The sequence below is a fragment of the Symsagittifera roscoffensis genome, chromosome 1, assembly GCF_963678635.1.
Source record: "Symsagittifera roscoffensis chromosome 1, txSymRosc1.1, whole genome shotgun sequence".
NCBI lineage: Eukaryota > Metazoa > Xenacoelomorpha > Acoela > Convolutidae > Symsagittifera > Symsagittifera roscoffensis.
This window is the reverse complement of record NC_087062.1, coordinates 26,305,524-26,329,928: the sequence shown is the minus strand read 5'-3', so window position 1 is coordinate 26,329,928 and position 24,405 is coordinate 26,305,524. Positions and strand designations below refer to the sequence as shown.

General features: G+C 36.3%; 1 protein-coding gene across 2 annotated transcripts; it reads left to right on the top strand.

Annotated features, from left to right (window-relative positions):
- Positions 1 to 11: 11 nt before the first annotated feature.
- On the top strand, positions 12 to 18,634 carry LOC134841919 (nuclear pore complex protein DDB_G0274915-like; the record flags this gene model as incomplete). Of its 2 annotated transcripts, none has more annotated exon segments than XM_063858009.1 (8): positions 12 to 179; positions 9,187 to 9,343; positions 9,674 to 9,892; positions 10,109 to 10,264; positions 11,660 to 11,756; positions 11,841 to 13,817; positions 13,901 to 14,005; positions 17,415 to 18,634. In XM_063858009.1, coding segments are annotated over 8 exon segments (3,073 nt in total), but the record flags the coding sequence as incomplete, so codon positions are not given.
- Positions 18,635 to 24,405: the final 5,771 nt, after the last annotated feature.

Here is a 24,405-nt window from a genome sequence, read left to right as displayed (position 1 = left end):
TGTGTTTTCAGTTACACAGCGGATATGAACCGTTCCAAATCTAGTTTGGAAGCTTCAGCACGATCAACTGACAGAGATGTCATTTCAAGTTTACGAGCATTTGACAGCAAACCAACGAAACGAAATTGTGCGGAGTTGAATGAAATATTTGATATTTCATCAGGAAATGTAAAAAAAAGGTATATTCAGTTTTTTGCCGGAATGTTGAAAGTTGTTCTCAAATTCATTTGCTAGTTCATATTTCTTTTTTAGTCTTGTGTTCAGTATTTTTTAAACTACTCAAGGATCCATTGTTTGCATTGCTGGGGAAAAGCGATGCTTCAAAAAAGAGTTTTGTGAAATTTAGCAGGTCTACCAGTTTTACCTTGTTTGGAAGGTTTGAACCAATAATCGTTTTGCTGGCGTTCTATTCACCGGCGCAATTACAAATTTTTTGGGGCTGGTATGTCAAAAATGGAATTCGTCAAATAATAACACAGACAGTCAATATGGGTTTAAAGAGTGATTTAACATTCGGTAAAGTATCTTGCAAATTTAGATGAGTCGATGCTCCTTCCTTATTTTCATTTGTGACTTTACCCAATGTGTGTTGTCTGTTTACACAAACGAAGCGTAGTGTATTATTACGAAGAACTTTTTTTCTAACCTAAGTCGCAAATAAAAGCACTCATTTGGTGGCACGGCAAAGAGATTTCAAATGTTCGGTTCCGGTTGTATGAACACTTATCCTGCTCTCTTGTAGCCTGCAATTGGACCTAAATTTTTGCCTTGAAAAATCTTAACTGATAAGAAGGGGCATTTTGGGCCCATTTTCCGAGTACTTTTAATAGCAGAAAAGTGCATCAGTCTGGGTTACCTTATCACTGTGCGCCTCTTGGTTACCTTGTCACTGGTGCGCCTTTGGGTTACCAATCAGTCCTTATCGCTTCAAAATGAATGACAATTCACCAAACGAACGCAGCAAGCAGTCCCGTTTGAAGTCTTTCTCGGATTCCATTTTTTATCCTCATATTCCCGAACTTCTAAACCTAGACGCTGGTGACTTAGCAAGTGCTGCGAACAAAATGAAAAAGTCATATTTTGAGTGCCTCCTGCGTGAACCGAAAGCCCAAATGATTCTGATGCACTACAACCAACGCAACTCTTTCTCCCTCAATACATTTTTTTTACCGGTGTAAATTTCTCCCTCAATACATTTTTTTTACCGGTGTAATTGAGCTTCACGGAGTCCGATATCCAGACACGGCGGCGTGGCGCTTGCAATCAACCAGAACTTGATTCGTTCGCAAATTGACTTAGGCTTAGCCGATCACCCATTGAAGACTGGAATTATTGCGTGTCACGTACAAAATAAAAACGATGCTTTTATCGTCGCAGTGGCGTACAATCCACCTGCAAACAGTCAATATCGTTGGTCTACTGAGCAGTGGGGCTCGTTGTTAGCAAAATTGGTCGACATATCTCTCAGATTGGAAGCGCCTTTTTTTCTCCTCGGCGACTTCAATCTAACTGGCATTGACTGCAACTCAGCATACTTCCGACTTGTACGAACAATCGTCCAAAACTCTGGACTTAGTCTTCACTAACGATACAAATGTCCGCATTGATGCTTCAGTCGACGAACTACTTACAGAATCTTACTCTATTGATGGCACACGCTGCTGAGATCACTTTGCACTCTTGATGAAATTAATGTTCTGCGACAAGACCTATTCTAAACCCTAGAAAACCAGCTTTTTTTTTCAAAAGCGGATTACGATCAACTGGTACAGATGATCGAATCTGATCCGTTTACTGGCAACTGCTGGTCCAATCTAATTACTCTACTGTACGAATAGAAAACATAGTTGCAAATAAAATTGAAAGAAAGTGTTTCTGTTAAAACTCAGCTTCGCCTTAGCCTACCTCCTTGAATAATCTCAGAGACATCGTTCAAGCTCAAAAAACTAATAACTTTGAAAGCCTGACATACCACGTCTTCGACCGAGAAAACCAAGCATCCCGTCATATCCTTGGAAGCTGAAATTTCTCTGAATATGTCTGAAGACCAAGCATCATGTGAGACTATGCTTGACGATAAGCGAGACACCAGACACTTGTACAAATATTTTAGAAGAAGAAGAAAGAACACTTGAATTACTATACAATAAAAAGCCGAGGCATCAGTGTAGCAAAGTGTAAATAATAAAATTGGTTATAAATTCATTGGTTACATCAAACAAAAACAAAACATCAGAAAACAAGCAATAAACAAAACAAAAAAAAACAAAATCGGGTTCAGTTCGGAAATTGGTTGATTAAAGTATATGAAGTTTCGGATACTATAGAAAATTAAAGATTTAAGAATTAGGAACAAGCTGGTAATAAAACTTTACAAACAATTTTACAGATAGTCCAATTATACAACGTATATGCAGAGTATATACAGTTTCTCTTTCAAGCAATGTGTGAAAAATTAAACTGAATTAAAAAATATAGAACTAGCAAAAACGGTAATCACGCCACGTATTTGTATTAGTACATATAGGATTGTTTCTCAATTCACTCACGTAAAATTCTTTCAATTTTTTCTTGAATTCTGTTTTCGATTTTTCTAAATTGCGCAAAATTATGGGCAGTGAATTCCATTTTTTAGAAGTCAAATGAAAAAATGATTTTTGTAGAGAAGCAGTCGAACAATGTTTGTCAAAAATAATTTGTTTCGTTCTTTCGTTGAGCCTATAATTGGCAGTCGGTAGTCTCAGTGTATTTTCAAAAGCCTTCTTTTTGTTTGTAAGATATTGGTATAAGTATGTTATACACTTTAACTCAATTCTTTTCTCGATTCCAATGAACGATTTGCTAATGCGAAGAAGGGAAGAAGATTTAAAATTCGATCTGAAATATGTTCTTTTTAGCGCCCAGTTCAACTGTTTCTCCAGAGATAGCATCAAAGTAGCATTAATTTGTTGTAAAAAAATTGCTGAATAATCTAAATGTGATAAAACAAGACAATGAAGCAAGGCAACTAATGATAATGTCGGCAGTTGTTGTCCAATTGTATCAATAGTTTTAATCCCTTGGGCCATTTTTTGGAGAATTGTTTTGATTTGAGCATGAAAAGATAAACTTGAATCAAGAATTATGCCTAAATATTTGCATTCTGATTTTTTGGCTACATAATGCCCACTAATTACTAGTTTATCAGTATCCACATTTTTGCTATCATTTTTTTGACAAAATGTTATAAATTCCGATTTAGATGCATTCAGATTCAATTGGTTCTCTGCAAAAAATTCCGTTAGATTATTGAGTGATTTTTGCAATCGATTCAAAGCATCCTCAGAAATTATAGAAGAGGAAAAAACCATACAGTCGTCAGCATATTGAACTAAAGTACAACCCTCATATAATCGCTCTTGTATGTCATTAACATAAATATTGAACAACAACGGACCAAGTACCGTTCCTTGTGGAACACCTCGTTTTATTTCAATCCAGTCTGAAAAAATTCCATTGACGTTTACTCTTTGAATACGTTTGTTTAGGAAGCTAGCAATTAAAGCATTTGCTCCATTTGAAAAACCGAGAGAAAGCATTTTTTCAATTAAAACTTCATGCGAAATAGAATCAAAAGCCTTGGACAGATCTAATAAAGCTGCATGTACGATTTTTTTTGAATCTATTTGATTTCGAATACTTTCTGTCACATAAACAAGAGCATCTTGTGTTGAAATGTTTTTGCGAAATCCGAATTGAAATGGTGTCATTATTTGAAATTTGTCAAGATGTTCTGTTATTTGGGCATGTAAAATTTTTTCAAAAATTTTAGAAAAAGCACAAGTTATTGATATTGGCCGATAATTTTTTGCATCCATTGGGTCATCTTTTTTGAACAAAGGGGTTACGTTTGCTTTTTTCAGTTCGATCGGGAAAATGTTCTCATCTAAGCAAGTATTTATGACAAAAGTTAAATGTGGAACTATAACTGATTGACCGTCAATGATTGCCCAAGCAGGTACGGTACAAGGTCCGAGAGGTTTTCCAACATTGATTTTTCGAACTATATCAAAGCATTGCTTCACTGTAATGTGTTGAAAATGAAAAGATGCAGATTCAGAGGCAGATTTGTTGTAATTCGGAGGCTTTTTAGCGCCGAAAAATTCGCCTAAGTTTGAAAAAATATAATTTAAATGATTGGCAATTTTTTTGTCTTGGGTTATCATTTCATTGAAGGAATTTCGTAGAACTGTAATTCGATGGTTGCCAGAACATGTACCTCTAACTTGGTTAATATATTTCCATTTTTGTTGGATAGTGCTGAGAAGTGAAAAACAATTTTTTGAATGATCGAATTGTTTACTTCTAATCAATTTGCTCATTTGATTACGTAAAAACTGGTACTTTGACCAATTATCGCTTGTGCTTTGACTGCGATATGATCTGAGTGAATTCTGTTTCTTAGTCAACAATTGCTGACATTCTGAATCGAACCATTCCGTTTTCAACACGTTTTTTGGTTTAAAATTACGAACAAACTTTTTTTCGATAGGAGCATGTTGCTGTAGAGCACAAGAAATTAAATAAATCATCGTCGAGAACATGTTTTGTGCGTCTGTACATTGATATAAGAGATACCAAGGAAGAGCGGAGAGTGAATTGCAAAATTCATTTTTCTGATAATTTTTCTTATTGAAAGTCGTAATTATCCTCGGTAAAATTTTGCCGCATTTTATATCCGTCAAAATAAATGAAGCAAAATGGTCGGTTTTATAAGGTGTATCAAAACAAAACTCAATGCCGTTTGTTTCATAGTCACTGATTATGTAGTCGATATGAGTTTTTGTTGAGGAACTAATTCTGGTCTCATCGTTTGGACAAAAAACCTTCAATCCATATGGAATAATTATAGAATCTAAATTTTCTTTTTCTTTGCTATCCAGATAATTTATGTTATAATCACCCAAAAGCGTAATTTTATTAGAAACTGAAAAAGCATTATCTATGTTAAGCGTTAATTGTTCCAAAAAATCAATAAAGTTTGATCTGCTTGGGTTATAACACAAATTAACTAACATTTTTTCTTTACTCGAAATGTTAAATGTAGATTTGCACTCAACCCACACTGACTCATATTTTTCTTTATCAAATAAATTTAGATCAGGCCTCAATTTCGGAGCCAATTTGACTGGTATATATAACAAAACGCCACCGCCTTTCTTTTTTACCGCTGATTGCCTATCATATCTGAACATCGCATGCGTTCTAGGTTGGAAATTCCATAAATTGTCACTATCTTCTTTTTTAAGCCACGTTTCGGAAATTCCTATAATTGTGTTTTCGCCCATATCATCAAGAAATTTTTTCAATTGCATCCGTTTTCTAATAATACTTTGAAAATTCAAATGAACAAATTTAAGATTTGCACAATTTTTTGAGCAGATACCGTAGACTGTTTCAATGGTTTCGATAGGACCAGGGTTTTTTTCAACATCCCCACTTTGGGTCAGTAACAACGCGAAAAGGAAAAGATGAGTCAGTGTGGTAGCTCTCCGCTCATTTATCCCACATTTCGTTGATAATATCTTTTGCTGGCAGCTTAGATAGCCCCAGTAAACAATAGTTTTTTCTTTAGTTTCCATCTGAGCCTTGGAAATTAGAAAAATTGCACAAAACAACCAGAATTTAATATTCAGCATAATAGGTTAAATAAATTAAATAATCGCCAAAGTTTGCACCAAGAAAAAATGCGAAACTAGTATTTCCTAAAAAATTTTGCACCGTTTTGGAAAAATTGTAACATTTCTGCCGTTTTTGGATCTAAATTTGATGATTGTTGGGTTTGCTTCATTCTGGGGCGGGTTGTAATCTCACATGTGTTTGCATTAATATCAGAACCCCTAAAAGAATCTTGGTTATTTTCGCTTCGTTTGTTCTGATTTCTGCTCCGAGTTCCAATCTTGCTCCATTCGTTTTCAAATTTGTTTTCTGTAATTTTCGAATTGCCCGTGTTTTTAAAATTTTCTAGATCAAAAAATTTGTTTCCTCTTTCTTCCTCTTTCGTTGATACAGTTAAGTTTTCGATAATTCGTTTAAAATAAGTAACATTTTCGACTAAGTCTTTATACAGCTCGTATTTCAATTCGTCGTTCAGATTTCGGAAAGTTTCGAGGTCAAACATGTTGGCGATTAAAAGCGAAATTAAAAATAAGACATTAAAATGAACCGACTGATCGCTAGAAATTTAATTTGGTTGTGAAATTTGGGTTTGCCTTCTTTACGTCACTAAAGAAGGCAAACCCAATCGCGCCAACTGTGCAGCTCAAGGAAAAGCTTGAATCGGCACCCGCAGACCAAGCACATCTATTTAACAAAAACTTTCAGAGTGTCTTTTCCAATGGTTCGACTTTATCATTATATGAACCAAACAAGCATTCCAGTCGCTACATATCCGACTTTGACTAATCAGAGACCCGTGTCCTGAAGATCATATCTCACCGTGACATCACGAAATCTCGAGCTTCCGACAAACCCCACATGTTCTTTTTCACAGAGCACCTGGACTAGCGAAGTCACTGTCCACTCATTCCTACAAAATAAAACAAATTTGAATATTCCCGAACCAGAAGCAAATCGGCAACATGACCCCGATATACCAAAAAGTAAAATCGGTTGCTTGCTTAAAATTATAGCCCCGTTACTCTCTTGGACATAGTTAGTTTTCGAAAATTGCATTTTCGACGAGCTTTACTCATTTGCCACGCCCTACTTCATCCGAATCAGTTGGTTTCAGACTGAGGTGCTCCACAGCTGTTATCTTTTCTGAACTCTCTATATAAGGGATATCAAACTCCAAATACGTCGGTTAACGTCGTTCATCTCAATTTCAGCAAAGCAGTCGACAAGATAGAACATCAATATCTCCTCTCAAAATTGGAAAAAATTGGGGTCCGCGGTAGACTACTGAAGCTTTTAAAATCATACATCAGCAACCGACAACAGTATGCCTCTATAGGCAATGCTGCCTCGTGCCCACTCTTTGTTATTAGTGGGGTCCCCCAAGGATCACTGTTGGGTCCTCTTTTAATCCTGACTTACGTTCTAGATTTCTCAGCCGATTGCTCGTCAACCATTCATGTTCGCGGACGATGCCAAGTTGTTATCTATCCTTGAAAACTTATCGGATATTCAAAATGATTGTTCTTTCCGAATGGTCGCCTTGCAACTTGTTACCTTTCAACTTGGATAAGTGTCATCATCTCGTTTTTGGAAAGAGCTAGCCACGTACCCTAGTGCTGCTTGGTGCTCGCGAACTTCAACAATCAGAAAGTGAGTCTGATCTTGGGATCATTATCTGCAAAAATCTTTCATGGACGGAACACATTTGTCCTCGCTGCAACAAAGTACCAAATCTTACTTATTCATCAGTGCCAAATCTTTTGATAGTACCAAATATTACTTATTCATCAGTCGCCTGGCATGCTTCAAAAACAGATGCGCGTGTTCTTGAGGGCGATCAGCGCCTATGTTCAAAATGGATACTTGGTGTTTACGACCTACCATACAAGGACCGCCTACAACAATTGAGTATAGTTCCACTGTCCCTCAACATGAACATATGCCCCCTATTGATGCTTTCTAATATCCTTTCATCGAAGTACGACTACGATTGCAGTAACCACTTTAGAGTAGCCAGCAGATCATCAGAGAGTCAGCTTTTCCGCTTGCCCTTGATCTCCAAAGAACGTTGCCGCGACAGTTTTTGGTACAGAATGCCCAGACTTGCAGATTTCCTGCCAACCTGGGTCAAGTTCATGCAGCCTATGGGACTGAAATGCATACTTATCAAATTCTTTATACGGTACTTCCATATGCCCTGCGTTTTGAAGAAAAAACTTGGCAGTAATAAATGTCCATTTTTAGAAGTTTTGCACGTTTTCTTAGAGCTTTGTTCTTCAAAAACCAACCTCTGCTGGGTTTGATATTGATAATTCAATAAAACTATCATTGTTTTTAGATTTTCCTTGCGTAATCTGTCTTACATTGTTTTTTGTAGAAAAGATGATCTGGATTTCGGAAAAATTCTTTTTTAAATTTTATACTGGTTTTTTATAGAAGTTTTGTAACTATTCTCAAAAATTACTTGTTAAATCTGAAATTAAGGCTTCAAATTAAAAAATCAGGCGAGGAACTCTTCAATCTTGAAATCAGGGTGTGGAAAACAGATGCTATACTCATGGCTTACTAGAGAAAAGTTTATGGATATGCGAAAAGTCAAATTTTTGATCGGTTGTTAGAATCTTTTTTTATTTTTTTTTTCGAAAACTGCCCTGCCAAATCTTAGATAAAGACTTCAATTGAAAGAGCGAGTAGTAGTTTTCTTCTTTTCTTAAGCGGTTAATCCCGTAATCAAGCAGAGAAACACCAGGGTTTACTGTAAGTCCATTTTTTTTGAAAATTACGCATTCCCGTATCAGTACATTATGTGATTTAAAATATTAGAATAGGTAGATCCATAATTAGCTGATTCACTAGTTTACTTGCAAGAAAGCGTGGCGCAGATGGGAGGATGTGAGAATCCTAATCAAGAGGTCGGATATTCAAATCCGGAACATTAAAATAGAGATTTTTTGTTGTCGAATTTTTGTTGCATAACATTGGCAATTTGATGGAAACTGTAGCTTATCTATTGGTGGCTATGGCTAGTATTAGTTCAATTACAAGTGGTTGTAGAGCAGATGTTAGAACATGATACTTCTAATCTTAATATTTTTTTTCAAGTGTATTTTTAATCTTTTCCTTATTTAACTTTGTTTTGCCTGTTTAGTGCTCTTTTTTTTGCATTTTCCTCGCTTGTGTTTGCGAAGCGCTGCTTCGCCTCTGTAAATAATTAAACGCTTGTTCTATTCGAATGTTTCACAAACCGAGAGGTGCGGGGTTTAAGTTTAAACTTACCTAATTTTTTATTTTAAAAACCTTAATAGTAATAGTATATTCGTTTTCATGATGAAGAGAACCGACTCTATTTTTCATTACTCAACACATAGCAGTCAAAAAATCTTATCTTGGAAGAATACCTTGTTTTTTGTTTCTTGCAATTATGAAGATTCTTTTGCTATTTTTGCCCTTATTTGCGAAGTGCAGCTTCGCCCCTGTGTCTTTACATCATAAGTTAGCTAAGTTTCGTATATTCTCGATACAATTCAGGAGAAAGATGAATATGCCCACAATTGATGACAAGGAAGAAGAAGGTGAAGAAAAGCAGATCAATGCTACAGAATCATCTGCTGCTAGCAACAAGAGTTTCTGGCGAGACGCTGCTCTTCTGGCATCCTTGAGCACCTCACGGCAATGGCTCACAGAGGTAATTGTGTGTTTTCACCGATAAAAATAACCATCAGTGTTTCATGTATGGCAATTGGGAAAACGAAAGATCTGAAAAAGCCGAAACTAGGACAATTATGATGGTATTAACGACAGCTTGGTGTTTAGTGCAAGTAATGACAATGCCTGATAAAGGGCGCGGATCTAATAATTCAATTTGAATGAACAAAGAGCTTCTGAGTTAGCTGGCGTTTAGGTTGAGTGGCTGTAAGAAATGTAGATTTCCTGAAGCTAAGGCTTCGATTGTTGCAGTCGTGTTGTTGCAACCGCCGCAATAATCATCCTAATGACTGGGGTTGTTTTAATCCAGGAAATGAACAAGACGGTTTCTGCTTCGATGGATAATCACGGTTTCATCAACCCAGACGGAAACAATGCTGCAACACTATCCAGGTGTACCACGCCGGACTCAGTGCCTGGAAGCGACCTCTCCAACAGCTCCACTTTCCAAAAGAGCGGGCTCTCTAACTCGATTGGTGGATTGGACAGTCGTCCCCCTTCCCTGGTGAATTACGCGTTGAATCATCAGGTATGGCAGTGAAATTTGATATACACAATGATAGATGAAGATATCATGTAAATGGTAAGTTCATAGACTTCGAGATGCCGCAATCAGTTAGGTGAAACATCTATTATAAACATTGTAGCCTTATTTGCTAGACGCTGCTATCCCGGTGCTTATTAGATTTTTACATGAGCTCACCGTCATCGATCAATTGTGAAGCTTTATAGCTCTTCCTTTTAGGTGCCGTACGGCACAGGGCAACAGTCACATTCCATATCCAGCAACAGTTTCATTACAGCGCCCTATTACGTGCAGCCGATCAAAGTGATTTTGAGAGAGGTGTCGACCAATACGGACAGTGACTGGAACGAAACTAGTGGGTCAGAAAAAGACACAGTAAGCTTCATGTTAATTTTTTTTCTATTAAAAAGTATCAATAGTATAGGCGCGTATTTAAATCGATTAGAAAGGAATTCGCTTAAAGCTTATTTAGGTCGTGTGATTTTCAAGAGAAAGTTTTTCTCCGTTGCGCGAGAAAGTATACTTGTAATCGGGAACTAGAATTTTTCCGTGAACATCTTACAAATCGCAGAAATTGAACCTTGCTTTATTATAAAAGGTCAAAATCTTCCAGGACTCTCTTAATTAGTCTAGGAGTAAAGCACGCACCTTCGATTTACAAAGTCTAGGGTTCGAGTCCCAGCTGGACCTAATGCGTGGAATTTGAAATGTTTTTCTTTTTGGAAAAATTCAATAGTCGGATTATCGTTGTCTTAAATGTTTTAGAGTTGATGAGCGTAGTTTTTTTCCACGCAAAATCAAGTTTCACAAATAATCATCGGACTGGGTTGAGTGGTATATCATAAAGCCCTTACAGTCGTGATTCGAGACACATAAAAAAATTCGATACATTTTCCCCCGTGTCGAGAAAAACGGGCTTTAAATTTTTTGTCTTGTTTCCAGCGAATAAAGCGAGCGAGCAGTTTTATGTTAACTGCTTAAAAGATTAAAATAGCTTAATGTAAAACGTAAAAACTTAATTTACTTGAGTAACGTTAGTTTACTTTGAGTTTTTAAGGCGCCTTTTTGGAATCAAAAGTTTCAAAAATTTAAAAAACTGCAAAACTTAAAAAATTTTGAGTTTTTCTTTTTTCAAGTAACTTTTCTAAAAATAGTTTGTTTTTCAATTTGCTTATTTTACTATGGCTGTCGAATATACCTAATCTCCAGGTTTTTCTTCAACTCCTTTTATCACACCACGCTGGAAAAAACGTCGATATTTTGAAAAAAAAACTTTTTTTAAGACTATGGTCGGAACATTCTGTGCCACTTGCATAGTAACCGGCTATCCTTGTTTTATTTTATTTTTAGGAAAGTCTTAAGGTTTGTTCAGGCTCAATTTTATTTTTTTGTGGCTTGACTTTGATTTCGTACTAAGGTTAATTAATTTCCTTGTTAAAAGGAAGGCTAATTCCACCATCGAACTTTAGTTTTGAAAGTACAATTTAATTTTCAGTTTTCCCAGCGAATTGAAAAATGTACCTATCGATCCAGTTTTCTCAAATTGGGTCAATTTTATTGAGAAAGTAGCAGTCATAGAAATGTTCTAGAAATTCAAAGAACTTTTAGCCTTATATATTTTTTGAAATTCGAAAGTTGAGTTTTTTTTTCTAAAAACAAGTTGGTATTTTTTTTCTGTTTAATTGCGTTGATTGACTCTTTTCCAACTGTCTGTTGGATATGTTTTTTTGACATCTATTTTTATTTGTTTATTTTATAGTGTTGTTTCAGGTGAGACAGTTTAACAGGAAAGATTTTGAGCGAGACCAGGAATTTGAAAATGAGCGAGTGCGAAGATTAATGGGATTGGATGACGAGATAACAGCTGGTAAGTTTGAGGTTTTGTTCATCGGGTTCGTTACAGCATATCAATAGGATGTGTACAAATTTCTGACCTTAATCAAAGTTTTAGTGACTAAGGTGAACAAAAGTTTGCTTGGGTCCACCTCCTCGTTCAAACCTGCCCAGACAACCGAGACTAAAACCGCTGATGATGCACCTATTTCTTCAACAGTTTCATTTGCTGCCGTTTTTGCGAGCTCAGCTTCGAATTCAAACAGCGCAACAACGACAACAGGAATTCAGAACACCCACAATAGTCAAACTATGATGTCATCAGTAACTGGTAAGATCGCCACGGGTGTACCAAGTTTCACGTCTGCTCCGTTGATTCAGAATACTGCTTTCGGAATGTCAAAAGACGGAGGTTGCTCAGCAGTTGCGCTGCCCAAACCAGCTGAGAGTTTGCCGGAAGCGCCAAAAACAAACGGAACAGTAAGCGAAACTGCGAACAAACCTTCGATAAATTTCTCAAATCAACCTGTATCAGCAGCTTCTGAACCTGCGAAGTCAGTCACAACTTCATCTTCACTTTTCGGAAGCATCAATTTCAATTCGTCGGTTGTTCCTCCAAAAACAAGCGCGGTTCCTAGTTTCAACTTTGGAGCAAAACTAACGGAAAGTACACAACAATCTTCGAACATGTCATCCGCTGCTCCGTCGATTCCCTCCTTTTCCTTCACGCCACAGTTCAGTACATCAGCTTCATCGCTAACTGGATCTGGTTTATCGACATTTAAATTCGGAGCTCCCAATACAGATCAATCCAGCCCTTCTACAAACTCAACTACAGCAGCGTCTGTTAAACCAGCTTCTTTTGCATTTTCAAGTCCAGCTGTAGCCAGCTCAGTAGCACCAAACGTATCGTCGGCAGGGCCCATGGCAAACTTCAAGTTCAGTCCGTCGACTAATAACAACGCTGTGAATACTATGAGTTTCGGTACGTTTGCAAATCCAACTGGTCCAAAGGCCGAAGACCAGAAGTCGGGAAATTTTTCGTTAACACCATCTACGCAAGCAAGTGCCTCTACAGGACCATCCGCCAGCAGTTTTACAGGAAGTTCGCTTTTTGGAAGTAATGCACCTGCAAGTTTGCAACCTTCGTCAGGATCGAATATGTTCGGTCAATTAACGAAGTCAACAACGGGATCTTTGACATTACCGGGTACTGCTGCTTCAGGAACAAACTTATTTAACCATGGTGTCAGTACCTCGGTGGCATCAACAGTGTCAACTGCGTCAATATTTGGTTCGGGATCCGTAACGTCCGCGACTGCGACTCCTTTCCAGTCAAATTTCTCGTTTTCATCGACACCTTCCAAGAGCACAGCTCCTGCTACTGATGGCACTGTTTCGAATCTCTTTGGCGCTCCTTCGAAGCCTGCTGCAACAAGTGCGGCTCCTACTGCAGTGATTGCTCCTATATTTGGAGCTGGGTTCCCGGCTGCTGCTAGTGCACAGCCTGCAGCTGGTGCAACTGCTCCTTTTGGAGGACACTCTATGTTCACTGGTGCCTTCTACTCGTCGAGTCAAAGTTCGGCTACTAGTATGTTCAAATTTGGTGGTCTGTCAACCACTGCATCAAATACCAGTGGTACATTCACTTTTGGAGGTAATAACAACCACTCAAGTTCTCAAAATGCAGCCCCTGCTTTGTTTGGCGCCGGAGGAACAGCAAACTCAACTTTTGGTTCCTTTCAACAGAAGACGACACAATCATCTATTGCTACACCTTTTGGAGGCAACTCAGCAGCAGCGTCAAATAATTCATCACAAGTTTCTACTATGTTTGGAGGAGTATCTTCGACGACTTCCGCATCGCCTGGCATTTCCAATATTTTTGGAGGCATTAATGGTACAAGCAACGCCCCAGTTCAAACCTTTGGCTCACAGAACATTTTCGGATCAAATTCAGCCAGTAAATCCAGTGCTCCTTCATTCGGGGGTAGCAGCGCGACCACAACTTTCCCAAACACGGGCTCAAACCCGACATCATCCCTATTTGGAAACTCAGGTGCCAGCAATACTCAGACACCTGTTTTTGGACAAAGTGAGTTGAATTTGTTTTTTTTATTTTTCAACGAAATTTCTAGTCATTAGTATGTTTCTTTAAAATTGCGAACTGTTTTTTAGGTTCCTTGGAAAGTATTTCGTCTGGAACTGCAGCACCCAGTGCTCCTTCATTTACATTTGGACAAGGTGCGAACAGTAATCAGCCTGCGCCAGCATTCAATTTTGGTTAGTGCTGAAAAGGTTGAATGATCGCATGCCTATATGTTGCCGTTGAAATTAGATGTTTTAGATGATCAATTGTCTATATACCAAACTTGAATAGGAGTTCCTGATTTTCAGCTTGTTCTGACCTCCCTATGAATGGGAAGGGTTAATGACCCAAGTGATTTTTTTCTAGGCATTTTCAGGTACTTCTAACAAGGATCTCGGGGTAATCGTCCACGGAAGGATCATTTCAACACCCTTTAAGTCATCATTCGGATTCCGAATATATATTTTGAAAGTCTTTGTCGAGAAGTGTTTTGTTTTTAAGAGAGTCGATGAACGCCGGAATGGGATTCGTTTCAATTTATTTTAAATTTTAAAGCCTAATTTGATCTCTTTCGTGCTGTTCATGAAGTTGCTAAAAATGTCTCAAGATGTTTTGAGATATATGTGAGACTTGAAGATTTTGTGCTGATGGCATAACAACCGTCTAATCTTGTTAGAGTCGTTGACCGTAGTTCAGACTCTAATATAGGTCGCGATGTTTTTTTATCAGGAAAAGTCAAAATTTGTTTAGGCTCAAATTTAGTTTTTCGCGGTTTGATTTTGAATTTCTTTTTAAGTTCAGTTCATTTCCTTTGCTAAAAGAAGGCAAACTCCGCAATCAAACAAAGGAATTGTAAAGGTCACGAAAAACGTGATCGACTTCTAATTTCCAAAATGGAAATTAATTATCACATTTCCCAGCCAAATGAAAACTTTACCTATTGATCCCAGTTCTCTCTTATGAAAAAAATATTCAATCATATACTCTTCTAGCAATCAAAGAGCTGGCATCTGTTTCTTGGAAATTCGAAAGAAGAGAGTTTTTTATGTTTACTTGCGTTCATTGGCTCTTTTCCAACTGTCTGTTGGCTGTATGTACTGACGACTCGAAGAGTCGTGAAGAAAATCTGGAGGCTAAAAAATCTGAGATCGTAAAGATCGACGGCCTCATTAAGGCTTATTCCAGCATTTTTTTAAGGAGTTGCTGATCATCGTTCAGACTCTTATATAGGTCGTGATGATTTTTTCTTAATTTTTTTGAAGAAAAGTCTTGAAATTTGTTCAGGGCCAAATTTACTTTTTCTTCGCGTTTTGATTTTGATTAATTTGTAAGTTCTGATAATTTTATTTCTTAAAAGAAAGGGAAAGTCCACTATTGAACAGAAAAAGTGTAAAGGTGACGAAGAACGTCATTGATTTTAATTTTGAAAGTGGAATATAATATTCCTGATTTCCCAGCGAATTAAAAAAATTTAGCTATTGATCCAGTTTTGTCCAAGTAAGTTGCTTTTATCAAAAAAGTGTCAATCATTATTTAGTCTAGAAATCAGCGAGCTTCAAGAACACTGTTTTCGAATTTTAAAATTTTTTCAAAAAAACAAGTCAGTGTTTTTTGTTCATTTGAGCTCCTTGATTGTTTTCCAACTGTCTGTTGGCTATGATTGCTAATTTCAATCATATTCATGGTGCCCATCTGGTCGATAATTACCGAACAGTCGGTAGTGGTCAGTATTTATATTTGGTCGGTATTTTAAAAAATCGTTAATTATGATACTGTTTCGTGGTTTTTCCTTGGTACGATTTTAGAACATGCTTTTTTGGCTGAACGACTCTTAAGTTTTTAAGGAGACTATGTTCTGTTTTTTAGGGGGAAAAACGCATTTATTTAGTCAGAATTTTGTCAAAAAGTGCCTAAAACGCTGATAGTTTTTTTGAGCAAATGTCAGGTCGGTTTTTTTCCGAAAATTGGTTGGTCACCCTGATCCTATCTCGCTACGCTGAAAAAGAAAAATGCAAAACAAAAAAGGATAGCCGGTTACTGTGCAGGTAGCAGAGAGTGTTCCGACCATAGTCTAAAAAAACACAACACAATTTTTTTCAAATTATTGTCGTTTTTTTTGGCGTGGTGTGATAAAAGGAGCTGAACAAAAAACTGGTATATTCGACAGTAATAGTCAAATGAGCTCATTGAAAAGCAATTTTTGTGGAAAGAGTAATGGAAAAATGGAAAAAAATAAATAAAAAGAAAATTTTATTGCAGTTTTTTTTGAAGATTTTGATTCCAAAACGGAGCTAAAATGCTCAAAAAAAAACTAACGTTCACCTTTTAACCTTTTAAATTAAGCTATTAATACAGTAGAGCTATTTCTTGTCGAATTAGCACAGAATGCGCCGACCAAAATCTTTAAGTGTCAATGAAAGTAGTCGGAAGTAATCAGTTATGTAGGAAGTGTATTTTTTTCAGGAATAAGTTTTCAAGTTGCCTACGCTGAAATAATAAGTTCCCGATTTGAATTTTGATTTCTTCAATAATTCAAATTTATTTGCTTTCAGACTACAAAATTCTTTTTTTTTTCAGAATTCCCAGCGGCATAGAAATTATCTTTCGACCCAGTTGTGTGTAATTGGGTTAGTCTAAAGAGAAGTGCCAATCATGAACGTTCTTAAGAGTTTTAACGTGATGTTTTTTTTCTCCGAAAACGAAATTTGAAAAAAATGTCAATTGCTTTTTGAATTGCCCTTGCGATAAGCAAGGGCATTGCAATCGGGTACTAGACTTTCCCGCAATTAACTTTTTTCACAGAATGGTCAAATTAGAATTGTTCATTTGGGTTCAATTCATATTGAATTCAAGTTTTTTTGCGTCTCCGGCTCACTTGGCCTGGAGGTTACGAATACGCCTGAAATGGCAATGGTCCTGGGTTCGAAATCTGTTTAATTGTTTCTGACTTAGCAGTTTGCTGCTTGTATATCGCAAATGGTGCGAAGCACAACTTCGCCTCTGTGTGAAAGTTTTTAAATTGTAAATGGACGCAATGAAGAAACTTATTTAGCTTGATTTTGTTCAGGTAGACTTTTTGTGTTTTGACTTCTGAGTTTTTCAGAGCAATTCAATTTCATTTTTTAAAAGGAAGGCCAATTACGCTCTCTGATTAAAAAATATACATGGCGCGAAAAAAGATTTCCTGCGGAAAAAATTACCCATTGAACCAGTTTTTTGTAATTGGGAAGTATGAAAAAGGTGCCGGTCAGAAACGATTCTTGAAGTTGAAGAGCTTCAACGTTATGAGTTTTTTTTCAAGAAAATTCGAACGTTGAAAAAGTTCAAAAAATTGTTTAATATAGATTTTGTATATTCCTTGTTCATTGGCACTTTTACAACTTTTGGCTGACTATTTTTTGAACTCGAACCTTGGCAAATAGGGTTTTACGTATGATATCACACTTGGCAGCTTACGAGGTTTTCTTGACGTGGCTAAGGTGGAAAACACACCTTACCACCTAGGTCAACAAGTAGAACATTTAATTGCCCACTTTTTTAGCCAAGAGATCAGCAGCGAGCGGCGAATAGAGATGTGATTAAAATTTGAATTCTTCTATTTAGGTGCCGCAAATGCGGGTGCAATGACGTTTGGGGGAGGATCTAGTAACGTAGCTACTACCCAACAACCAGGAATGGCTGCAACAGGACCCGCTGCTTTTTCAATAGGTCAAACAGTCGCGAACGATTCCATATTGCCGAATAGAAGAATACGAACGGCAACCAGGAAAACGACGAAGCCGGGAAGCAAAAGATAGACAAAAGATCAACAACAATTTATATACAGTTTATTCAAATTAATATTTTATGACTGCCTGTTATTTTGTATTATTTGCTCCTTTCATCTGTGGTTTCAGGACACTTTATTTTGGTACGATAAATTATTCTCTGCTATGCAGTTTGCTGTTTTGGTGCTCTATTTAGACTTTTTTTCGATATTTTGTGTTTTGCTGACTGCTGTTTTTGATCTTTTGAGATTATGCTGAGTTGTACGATAATGAACTTTTAACATTTAATAGTACGAAAAATTAATTAGGTTAACAAAACGTTTTGAAAAATAAACTTGATGGATTGGAAAATGATTTAGCTGTTCGAGTCGTTTAATTTTTTGTGCCTTGCTGATATTCTTGAAAAATTTGGAATCAAATTAACAACCCTAAGAATGGTTTCTTGAAAATGAATAGAGATTATTTTTGAAAGACAAACTCGTCGCTAGAACTAATGTTTTTTCTTAGGGTTGCCATTCAATAGCTCGAAATTGCTGGCCAAAGCTCATATCCAAAATGTTCGAGCTGGATGAACCGCTCAGGATGACTCAAGCAATCGTTAATTATATTTCATAAAATGTTCAGGCCCCCAAAAATGGGATTAAACTCTGTCTAATGGATCAGTTTGGGCTAAAATTGCAGAAGATATGATTTGATAGAGAAGCTCGGTTCGACATTTTATAGTGTTAATTTATCTGATCTCATCAAGTGTTTTTACCACTGATTCATTGGCTTTTATGGGTGGGTGTTTGGGTAAAGTAGGGGGCTTGCCATTTGCTTAGAACGGCGATGTGTTCATCCATGTTCGGTTTACCGGAGGTCTTAATTTTCATCTCTGTGCTGATATTGTTCGCCCATTTGTTATTTTTCCTTTCCAGGACTTTTTCACACTGTTCAATGAGTTTGCATATGTGCAGACTCAGTTAGTGTTGATGTGCTTGTTGTGCTCACTGCGCCTTCCTTTTTTGATATGATTGAATTTTGACCTGAAGATGCAAATTTATTTTTTCTGCTGAAGTTTTTATAGTAAGCTTCACTAGCGGCTAATAGATTAAGCTTCAATGAAAAAGAAGGGAAATGTTTTGAATGGCTATTCAAATTGATGATATAGATTGTATCGTTGAAACTCCTGTCTTAATTTGAAGCCATAAGTTGAAAAAATTGAGTGACGTGCTTTTAAATTTACCGAACAGTTCAAAGTCACAAATCGATGCTTTAGCATATCTCAAGACCTAGCGCGCTTGAAAATTCTGCACTGGTAGCTCGATGAAACAATACACTAGATAGCACAAAGTTTGTGATTGCATTAATTTTGCGTTGTTAAATCGGAGCATAACGGATAATCAAGCTACTAAAAGTAGCTATTTTAGTTTAGCAACTCTTAATAGCTTTATTATCCGTGCGATAAGTAAGGGTTTTGCCACCGATTAGTAACTTTTCCCACCGTAATTAACTTTGTTATCAGCATGCCTTGAAATAGAATTCCGGGATATCTTGTTGAATTTTTCCAGACAAAGCATGTGAAATTTTGACAGATAAAATTTTTCGACTATTTTGTTTAAAATACATTGGACTATTTTTCAGTAGCATTATGTTCCAAATACCCTTGTTTTTCTTCAACACATGTTTTACAACTGGTATTCAGGTCACTTTGTTTTTGTACATCAAGTTCTTAGCTGAAGTTTCTCTTCGGATTTTTTATTTGCTTAACCATAAAATATCTCTTAAAAGCTGAATACGTGTTTTTAACCACTGTTGACGCACGCGAGTAGTGGAATTTTCAAAGCTTTTCGGATCAACATTTTTTTACTCCAAAATTTTTCTTTGGTTTAATGGACGCGCTACCAAGTTGTGTTGGCAAATTTAACGCATCCAAACTGTTCTCAGTGTTGATTATGCTTGAAATTAGACACCATTATCAAATCAGAATATAGACGTGTTTCCATGTAAACAAGTTGTCGAACATAATCCGCGAATCCTTTCGATTGTTTGCTATTTTAATTTAATTTCCCGGTCTTCTGTGGAACACTTGTTATCAGTTTTAGTGCATCCAGGACCTTTTTTTTGCAAAATTTGGCAAGTTTTCGTTCGGTAAAAATTTCGGTTCATTGTTTATCTACTAATTTTTTCTTGTTCTCATCATTGAACATCATTCGAGGCATTATATGACATTTTTGGGTATGAAACTTTTTCGTATATTTTTCAATGTTTGAATCAACTTAATGTTTTGCGTCTCATTTTATGTTCGTTCGCTAGATTGCAATGCTTTGTTTGTATCGAAATGGATGTGATGCTCCGGTTCACCTCTGTGTATAAATTCTATTTTTTTCTTAAACTGCTTTTCAAAATGTAAATTTTCCATGCAAAATACCTTTAGCGAAAGTATATTTCAAAATTATATTGTCAAAATATATTGTCTCCGTTTGTTGGCTAGCTTTGCACGCTATTTTATTTTGTAATTTCTGTCACTATTTGGAGTTTGGTATAAAAGTTTGATGTTTTGGCCGCAGAATTTGGGTCTTCGAGTATTTAACTTTGTGATAAGCAATTACGGGTATTGCAATCGGGTTCTGAACTTGTAGTCATCGTCATCTCAACTTTCGTCAACGAACAGACAGATGGAGAACTGACAATTTTTGAGCATGACTGCATTTTAAATGCCCGTTCTATTCTATTATTTTTTCATAATGGTTGTAATTTAATGAACTACGATTTTAGAATATCCGTTTTTTTGTTAGTCTTTTCTCTTTTTCCCTTTATTAGGCTTAAAAGGTTTCGGCTGATAATTAATTGGCTTAGATGCCTGTTTTTAGGTCGGTTAAGGAGCCAAATAGTTTTACCTTAATGTTTTGAGGGGACGTTCTTAAGTTTTCTCTAATAAAAATAATTTTTTTCTGCGCTCCTTGTATCTGCTCAAAATTTGTCGGCTCTGTTACCGGTTTATATATGGGTTTTATCACGAGTAGTGCGATGCTTTGATTCACCTTTCTTTGTAAAATTTCTAAAGGTACAGGTAATTCCTTTATAAAGTTTCAGTTTTTTTTGCAAATTTTATATTTTTTGATTTGTCAGAACATCTGCAAATAGTGAGTCATTCGTTTTTGTATCGCAAATTGTGTGAAGCTCTGCTTCTTCTCTGGATCCAAAAGTGTAAAGTGTTGTCCCTTCTTCTTACGGTAAAAACACTCTCTTGATTCCATTTTCTCAAACATTTGCTTTACTGCTTGAGTAATTTACCAGCTAAACTTTGAGGAAGTGTTGGGGAGGTAGGGATAGTTCAATGAACATTCGTACTAGAGGTTGTTAGCAGGGAAATCAAAGTGGTTGCTCGACAATAAGGTGTGTTTTCTGATAGACTCGATAAGCATATTATTTGGACTAGCAAAAAGGTAAGCTTGCTTTGCTCGCAACGTTTTTTGTTCCGACCATTGAAAATGAGGAGGAACTTTATATTCTGGTGCAATTTAGCTTTTTTGTTTCGTTTTCAACGCAAAATCAGGTACCACAAATAATCATCGGATTGCGTCGAGTGATATACTATATTAAAATTCTTTTGACCGTGATTTCAAGACTTTTTAACAATTTTCCCATGGTCGAGAAACCGTTCGAGTTTCAGGATAATTTCGAGCGAGTAAAGCAATCGAGTAACCTTTATTGTCTGAGAAAACTTAGTTTTACTTAAACGAAAACGATTTAGCGCTTCTTAGACAAAAATTTAGCTTAATTCAGTGCTTCCTTAGGCAAAGTTTTTTAAATTACTTTAAAATTATTGTATAAAAAAATGTTTTTTTTTTCATTTTGCCTAATTCACTAATTTATAAACGTTTGTGTAAATTTCTCATCGCACCGCATACAAACAACGCCTTAAATTGAAAAAAGTAAAACCTTTTCATTTTTGTTTTATGATTATGGTCGTAACATAGTGCTATTTGTACAGCAACTGGCTGTCCTTGTTTTAAAATGGATTTTTTTTAAACGACTCGAACTTCAACTTTCTCAGCAAGCTACAGTTGCAGCAAGAAATATGCACGGATAAGCTTTTTTGTTGTTAGTATCCTGGCGAACTATCATGGAGAAAAACCTCCTCGTTTTCACTCAATATTCAGTTTTATTCTAAAAAACTAATCGACTGATATTTCATATTTTTGATTAGTCATTGGCTTTGCTAGCTTCATCTTTAACCATTTTTCAATTTTAATAATGAAGTTTTCTTACTCAATGAGCGACTTATTTAAATTGATGGTTTCAGTGCCTGCAGAGATTTTTTGACTTTGTAAATTTCTCTCTGATGTTGAATTCGTTGTATTCACCAGTTTTATCGTTCCGACTTTAATTTTTTTCCCGCAGAATCCAAGTAGCTAGTAGGAAAATGAAATCCAATAATCTGGCCATTTTTTGGAATAAAGTTTGCTTCAATTCTGTACGATTTGAGAGTTTTTTAATTCTTCAATTTATTTTTTACCCTTGCGATAAGCAAGGGTGTTGCAATCGGGTACTTGACTTTTTCTCCGTGAATAAATTTATTCACATGACTCATATAACTGGACCCATTTCCGTAAATATTTTTGTTCTTAGGGCTCATATTGTGTTTTTTGATGAGCGAAAAATTTTCAGTACAAGTGTGGGCTTTGAGGGAGAGGGGAACTTAATTTTTACTTTGTTTTACTTTGATTTAATTTGATTGTTTTACTTTGATGCTAATTTCGCATTCTGTTGAATGGCATGTTAACTAAACTATGTCCATTACGCTTGCGGTTAGCAAGTGTTATCGAACGAATATAGAGTTTTTCGTGTTAACGACTAGTTTAACAAAATCAGTTGAATAATTTCAAGTTCAATTATTGCTTATCATATAGGCGATTTTAATGATGCTATGCAGCTTGTATCCTCTACAAAATTCAAGTTCAATCATTCGGTGGGTAATAGTTACTAGAGGTAAATTTTTTATATAATCCGTTTTTTTTTTTCGGCTCAACTGGTGTCTGCTCAAAGATTTTTGGCATTGTTTCCGCTACGTAAGTTTTGTTGAGTTGATAATTTGACAATCAAATTTTTTGTTGGCATGTTTGCCTGGATTTCCTGTTTGATGAAAATAGGTATTGTGAAATGTATGGGATTGAGTTTTTTATTTAATTGCTTTTTTCTACAAGCTACGGAAAATTTTACCCCTTTTTGCAAAAAATTTAGTTTTTTTTCTCAACTTTCTACTGATCTTCTATAAAGGGTTATTCATAGAAAGACCTCGTAAACACGTGTGTGCCTGCATACACCCTTAGTCTCTTTTTTGTTTTATCCTTTTTTCCATAGCCTTCAAAAAAGTCCGTGGGGGCCGGACCGATGTTTTCGATTTTTTCATTTTCTCAAAAACTAACCTACCAAATCTGAGATTTTGGTTTCGTTGAATAGAACAGATTCCAAAAGCTTACCTATATGAGCAGATATGCCCAACTTTTTAAACATGAAATTATGGCCCTCGGAATAGTGAAATTTTTATTTTTTTGACTGTTTTTGAATCTTTGACTTTTCTGGAAAATTGTTTCGGACACAAAAAATTTTGCCCTGAGAAAAATCAAAAATTTGATTGTTTTGACCATTTTTGAAATTTTTGATTTTACTCGAGAACTACCCTGCCAAACCTGGGTTGTTGGCTTCAATTGAAATGTTAGGTTGTGTGATTCTCTTCTGCATGAGGGGCTACGCCCAAATTTGTTAAGCAAAAAGCTATGATTCTCGGAAATATCATAGGTTTAATCGACACAACAGGTTGTTGGAAGCTTATCTTTTGTAATTTTCTACGCCAAGTTTCTTTTAGAAAAAAATTATGGCCTTCAATTTCGTGAAAGTTTTGAAACTTTGACCGTTTATTGGAATTTTTTCGTACTTTACTCGAAAATGACCGTGCCAATTCTCAGGTTAAGTTTTCAATCGCGAAACTCGATTGTGGTAAACTTATCTGCTCTACTGATCACGACCTGTTTTTCGCGCAACCGCTGCGTTCAATTAAAAGAAGCGGTTGCGCGAATTTTTACTGGAGAAGCGGCTACTCTTTATTTTTTCTGCAAGATAAAGGTTACGTTTTTTCACTTCTCACTTACTTTAGTAGCGAAACAACTAAGGTTTTGGTCAAAGTCCAGTTTTTGAAGTTACGGGTTTCGTCCTGCATCAGTATGACAAATTCAAAAAATATCCGATACATACCTCCAGCATTAGTTGGGCCTAAGGTGTCCTCCATCGATACATGCTAAATTTTTGGTTCACCTAGTTTTTTCAGAAGCTCTGCTTCACCTCTGTTTTTATTTTGATATATCTGTTTGCATGTATAATAAAAGAATTTTGATATTATTATTATTTGGTTTATGTTTTTTCAGCTTTATTGCTGTAGATTACGCTCTCGGCTGAGTTTTTGATTTGTGTATACCGAGGGCATTTTAAGCGAAAACTATATTAGGCGAAAATAAAATTTTTAAACTTGGGCGAACATATTTATTAAAAAAAGGTACATTTTAGCAGAAACTGTACGTGATTACTTGCGTCATTCCATTGCTTCATTCAAAACACACGTAATATTATTCAAAAAGCAAATCAACGGTAAAATAGTGACCGCTGCAGTCGCGACAACGTGTTGCGCGCTTGCCTTCAGAGGGTAGGGCTCTTTACGAAAATTAGAGCCGATTATCGCCAGCAAGCCCACCGGCAACCTTGAACCGACAAAGGGCTTAGTAGCCTTTAACCGCTTCTTGTCAATGTCGTCTGGAAAATTAGGGGTATTTTTGCCAAAATACACACGT